The 6,679-nt window shown below is 59.3% G+C and overlaps 1 protein-coding gene across 1 annotated transcript; it reads right to left on the bottom strand.

Moving 5' to 3' along the window:
• Positions 1-1,336: 1,336 nt before the first annotated feature.
• On the bottom strand, positions 1,337-5,776 carry MAF1 (MAF1 homolog, negative regulator of RNA polymerase III; the record flags this gene model as incomplete). The annotated part of the gene is made up of 2 exons (XM_039379246.1): positions 1,337-1,525; positions 5,631-5,776. Coding segments are annotated over 2 exons (335 nt in total), but the record flags the coding sequence as incomplete, so codon positions are not given.
• Between the last annotated feature and the right edge of the window lie 903 nt (positions 5,777-6,679).

Genomic DNA, 6,679 nt, shown 5'->3' on the forward strand with positions numbered 1-6,679 from the left:
CTCCTGTGGGATAGCCCCTCTCCCATGGGATAGCTCCTCTCCCGTGGGAAAGCCCCTCTCCCGTGGGATAGCCCCTCTCCCGTGGGAAAGCCCCTCTCCTGTGGGATAGCCCCTGTCCCGTGGGATAGCCCCTCTCCTGTGGGATAGACCCTCTCCTGTGGGATAGACCCTCTCCCAGGGCAGCATTCCCACGGGAAGGGTCGGTACCTGTAGGTGTCACACTCGGACAGATCTAAGGGTGGTACCTGTAGGTGTCACACTCGGACAGATCTAAGGGTCAGTACCTGTAGGTGTCACACTCGGACAGATCTAAGGGTCCGTACCTGTAGGTGTCACCACTCGGACAGATCTTAAGGGTTGTACCTGTTAGGTGTCACACTCGGACAGATCTAAGGGTCAGTACCTGTAGGTGTCACACTCGGACAGATCTAAGGGTGGTACCTGTAGGTGTCACACTCGGACAGATCTAAGGGTGGTACCTGTAGGTGTCACACTCGGACAGATCTAAGGGTGGTACCTGTAGGTGTCACACTCAGACAGATCTAAGGGTCAGTACCTGTAGGTGTCACACTCAGACAGATCTAAGGGTCAGTACCTGTAGGTGTCACACTCAGACAGATCTAAGGGTGGTACCTGTAGGTGTCACACTCGGACAGATCTAAGGGTGGTACCTGTAGGTGTCACACTCGGACAGATCTAAGGGTCAGTACCTGTAGGTGTCACACTCAGACAGATCTAAGGGTGGTACCTGTAGGTGTCACACTCGGACAGACAGATCTAAGGGTGGTACCTGTAGGTGTCACACTCAGACAGATCTAAGGGTCAGTACCTGTAGATGTCACACTCAGACAGATCTAAGGGTCAGTACCTGTAGGTGTCACACTCGGACAGATCTAAGGGTGGTACCTGTAGGTGTCACACTCGGACAGACAGATCTAAGGGTCAGTACCTGTAGGTGTCACACTCGGACAGACAGATCTAAGGGTCAGTACCTGTAGGTGTCACACTCAGACAGATCTAAGGGTGGTACCTGTAGGTGTCACACTCGGACAGATCTAAGGGTCAGTACCTGTAGGTGTCACACTCGGACAGATCTAAGGGTGGTACCTGTAGGTGTCACACTCAGACAGATCTAAGGGTGGTACCTGTAGATGTCACACTCGGACAGACAGATCTAAGGGTCAGTACCTGTAGGTGTCACACTCGGACAGATCTAAGGGTGGTACCTGTAGGTGTCACACTCAGACAGATCTAAGGGTGGTACCTGTAGGTGTCACACTCGGACAGATCTAAGGGTGGTACCTGTAGGTGTCACACTCGGACAGACAGATCTGTGGGAAGGGCAGGGTCGGTACCTGTAGATGTCACACTCGGACAGACAGATGTACAGGAAGGGTCGGTACCTGTAGATGTCACACTCGGACAGACAGATCTCCTCGTCCACCGCGTCCCAGAGCAGCGGCTTCAGCGCCTTGAAATCCTCCCGCACGGCCGAGAACAGGCTGCAGTTCACGGAGTTCACCACCTGGGAACGGGAACGGGAATGGGAATTACAGCGGGAATGGGAACGGGAACGAGAACAGGCTGCAGTTCACGGAATTCACCACCTGGGAATGGGAATGGGAACGAGAACAGGCTGCAGTTCACAGAATTCACCACCTGGGAATGGGAATTACAGCGGGAATGGGAACGGGAACAGGGAATGGGAACGAGAACAGGCTGCAGTTCACGGAATTCACCACCTGGAAACAGGGAATGGGAACAGGGAATGGGAACGGGAACAGGCTGCAGTTCACCGAGTTCACCACCTGGGAACGGGAATGGGAATGGGAACGGGAACAGGCTGCAGTTCACGGAATTCACCACCTGGGAATGGGAATGGGAATGGGAATTACAGCGGGAATGGGAATGGGAACGAGAACAGGCTGCAGTTCACGGAATTCACCACCTGGAAACGGGAACGGGAATGGGAATTACAGCGGGAATGGGAATGGGAACAGGGAATGGGAACAGGAACAGGCTGCAGTTCACGGAATTCACCACCTGGAAACGGGAACGGGAATGGGAATTACAGCGGGAATGGGAACGGGAACAGGCTGCAGTTCACGGAATTCACCACCTGGAAACGGGAATGGGAATGGGAATTACAACGGGAATGGGAACGGGAACAGGGAATGGGAACAGGAACAGGCTGCAGTTCACGGAATTCACCACCTGGGAATGGGAATGGGAATTACAGCGGGAATGGGAACGGGAATGGGAACGAGAACAGGCTGCAGTTCACGGAATTCACCACCTGGGAATGGGAATTACAGCAGGAATGGGAACGAGAACAGGCTGCAGTTCACCGAGTTCACCACCTGGGAATGGGAATTACAGCGGGAATGGGAACGGGAACAGGGAACGAGAAGAGGCTGCAGTTCACAGAGTTCACCACCTCGGAATGGGAATTACAGTGGGAATGGGAACGAGAACAGGCTGCAGTTCACCGAGTTCACCACCTGGGAATGGGAATTACAGTGGGAATGGGAACAGGAATGGGAACAGGAATCACAGTGGGAATGGGGAATGGGAACAGGGAATCACTGCAGGAATGGGAACAGGGAATGGGAACAGGGAATCAGGGAATGGGGAACGGGAACGAGAATTACAGTGGGAACAGGGAACGGGAACAGGGAATGGGAATGGGGAATGGGAATCACCATGGGAATGGGGAACTGGAACAGGGAATGACCACGGGAACGGGGAATGGGAATCACTGAAGGAACAGGGAATGGGAATGGGGAATGGGAACGGGAATCACCATGGGAATGAGGAATGGGAACAGGGAATGGGCCGGGAATCACCACAAGAACAGGGAAGGGGAACAGGGAATGGGAACGGGGAATCTCCATGGGAACGGGGAACAGGAACAGGAACAGGAATCACCACGAGAAGGGGGAATGGGAACACGGAATGGGAACAGGAATCACCACAAGAACGGGGAATGGGAACAGGGAATGGAACAGGAATCACCACAGGAACGGGGAATGGGACAGGAACCAGCACAGGAACAGGGAATGGGACGGGAGCTGCCATGGGAACAGGGAATGGAACAGGAACCACCATGGGAACGAGGAACAGGACAGGAACCAGCACCAGAACAGGGAATGGGACGGGAGCTGCCATGGGAACAGGGAATGGAACAGGAATCACCACAGGAACGGGGAATGGGACAGGAACCAGCACAGGAACAGGGAATGGGATGGGAGGTGCCATGGGAACAGGGAATGGAACAGGAATCACCACAGGAATGGGGAATGGGACAGGAACCAGCACAGGAACAGGGAATGGGACGGGAGCTGCCATGGGAACAGGGAATGGGACGGGAATCACCACAGGAATGGGGAATGGGACAGGAACCAGCACAGGAACAGGGAATGGGAACAGGGAATCTCCATGGGAACAGGGAATGGAACAGGAATCACCACAGGAATGGGGAATGGGAACAGGGAATGGAACAGGAATCACCACAGGAACGGGGAACGGGACAGGAACCAGCACAGGAACAGGGAATGGGACGGGAGCTGCCATGGGAACAGGGAATGGGATGGGAATCACCACGGGAACGAGGAAGGGGAACAGGAACCAGCCCCGGAATGGGAAATGGGACAAGGCGCTACGGGAACAGGGAACGGGAACGTGACAGGAGCCACCACGGAAACACGGAATGGGATGGGAACCACCCCGGGAAGAGATTCCCCAGAGGAGCCGTGGCTGCCCCGTCCCTGGAAGGGCCCAAGGCCAGGCTGGAGCGCTCCGGGATAGCGGGAACTGTCCCTGCCCGTGGCAGGGGGTGACACTGGAGGGGCTTCCAGTCCCTTCCCACCCCCCGGAGTGCCGGGACAAGGGCTGATGATTCCCGCGGGAACAGCCCCGCGGAGCTGGGACACCGGGAAGCAACTCCCCACCACGAGGACAACGAGGGCTGGAGCTGGATGGGGACGGGACCCCCGGACCATGGAGGGACCCCCGGACCACGGAGGGACCCCCGGACCATGGAGGGACCCCCAGAGCATGGGGGGACCCCCACGGAGGGACTCCCGGACCATGGAGGGACCCCCGGAACATGGAGGGACCCCCGGACCATGGAGGGACCCCCGGAACATGGAGGGACCCCCGGACCATGGAGGGAACCCCGGATGGGGACGGGACCCCCAGACCATGGAGGGACCCCCGGACCACGGGGGGACCCCCGGACCATGGAGAGACCCCCGGACCATGGAGGAACCCCCGGAACATGGAGGGACTCCCGGACCATGGAGGGACCCCCAGAGCATGGAGGGACCCCCAGAGCATGGAGGGACCCCCAGAGCATGGAGGGACCCCCAGAGCATGGAGGGACCCCCACGGAGGGACCCCCGGACCACGGAGGGACCCCCAGAGCATGGAGGGACCCCCAGAGCATGGAGGGACCCCCACGGAGGGACCCCCGGACCATGGAGGGACCCCCGGACCACGGAGGGACCCCTGGACCATGGGGGGACCCCCGGACCATGGAGGGACCCCCGGATCATGGAGGGACTCCCGGACCATGGAGGAACCCCCGGAACATGGAGGGACTCCCAGAACATGGAGGAACCCCTGGACCATGGAGGGACCCCCGGACCATGGAGGGACCCCCAGACCACGGAGGGACCCCCAGACCATGGAGGGACCCCCGGACCATGGAGAGACCCCCAGACCATGGAGGGACCCCCAGACCATGGAGGGACCCCCAGAGCATGGAGGGACCCCCAGAGCATGGAGGGACCCCCAGACCATGGAGGGACCCCCGGACCATGGAGGGACCCCCAGACCATGGAGGGACCCCCGGACCATGGAGGGACCCCCAGACCATGGAGGGACCCCCGGACCATGGAGGGACCCCCAGACCACGGAGGGACCCCCAGAGCCGGGCCCGTCCAGCCCCATTCCCCCCATTCCGACAATCCCACGGGTGATCCCACAACCCCGAGAGGTGATCTCATGATCCTGGGGAGTGATCCCATGATCCCAAAGGGTGATCCCACGATCCCAAGGGATGATCCCATGATCCCGGGGGATGATCCCGTGATCCCGGGGGATGATCCCGTGATCCCAGAGGGAGGATCCCACCATCCCAGGGAGGATCCCACTATCCCAGGGAGTGATCCCATGATCCCAAACGAATGATCCCACAATCCCAAGGGATGCTCCCACGATCTCGGGGGATGATCTCACCATCCCGGGGGAGGATCCCACAATCCCAGGGGATGATCCCACGATCCCAAGGGATGATCCCACGATCCCAGGGGATGATCCCACGGGATGATCCCACAATCCTGGGGATGATCCCACGATCCCAGGGAAAGACCCCATGATCCCAGGGGAGGATCCCACAATCCCAGGGGAGGATCCCATGATCCCAAGTGATGATCCCACGATCCCAAAGGATGATCCCACAATCCCAAGTGATGATCCCACCATCCCAGGGGACGATCCCACGATCCCAGCAGATGCTCCTGTGATCCCAGGAGATGATCCCGTAATCCCAGTGGATGCTCCCACCATCCCAAGGGATGACCCCACCATCCCAAGGGACGCTCCCACCATCCCAGGCTGCTCCGTACCCAGTTGAGGCTGGGCTCCCGGCTGAACTCGTGGCTCTTGGCGGCGCTGACCCGATCCCAGGGGATGATCCCACAACCCCAAGGGATGCTCCCACGATCCCAAAGGATGATCCCACCGTCCCAGGGGACACTCCCACCATCCCAGGCTGCTCCGTACCCAGTTGAGGCTGGGCTCGCGGCTGAACTCGTGGCTCTTGGCGGCGCTGACCCAATCCCAGGGGATGATCCCACAATCCCAGGGGATGCTCCCACAATCCCAAGGGATGATCCCACAATCCCAGGGCTGCTCCGTACCCAGTTGAGGCTGGGCTCGCGGCTGAACTCGTGGCTCTTGGCGGCGCTGACCCGATCCCAGGGGATGATCCCACACCCCCAAGGGATGCTCCCACAATCCCAAGGGATGCTCCCATGATCCCAAAGGATGCTCCCACAATCCCAGGGGATGCTCCGTACCCAGTTGAGGCTGGGCTCGCGGCTGAACTCGTGGCTCTTGGCGGCGCTGACCCGATCCCAGGGGATGATCCCACACCCCCAAGGGATGCTCCCACAATCCCAAAGGATGCTCCCACAATCCCAGGGGACACTCCCACCATCCCAGGCTGCTCCGTACCCAGTTGAGGCTGGGCTCCCGGCTGAACTCGTGGCTCTTGGCGGCACTGACCCGATCCCAGGGGATGCTCCCACAATCCCAGGGGATGCTCCCACAATCCCAAAGGATGCTCCCACAATCCCAGGGGATGCTCCGTACCCAGTTGAGGCTGGGCTCCCGGCTGAACTCGTGGCTCTTGGTGGCACTGACCCGATCCCAGGGGATGATCCCACAATCCCAAAGGATGATCCCACAATCCCAGGGGATGATCCCACGATCCCAGGCTGCTCCGTACCCAGTTGAGGCTGGGCTCGCGGCTGAACTCGTGGCTCTTGGCGGCGCTGACCCGATCCCAAGGGATGATCCCACACCCCCAAGGGATGATCCCACAATCCCAAGGGATGCTCCCATGATCCCAAAGAATGATCCCACAATCCCAAAGGATGATCCCACCATCCCA

The sequence above is a fragment of the Pipra filicauda genome, unplaced genomic scaffold, assembly GCF_003945595.2.
Source record: "Pipra filicauda isolate LSUMZ 115617 unplaced genomic scaffold, ASM394559v2 scaffold1619_size7905_pilon, whole genome shotgun sequence".
In the NCBI taxonomy this organism is placed as follows: domain Eukaryota; kingdom Metazoa; phylum Chordata; class Aves; order Passeriformes; family Pipridae; genus Pipra; species Pipra filicauda.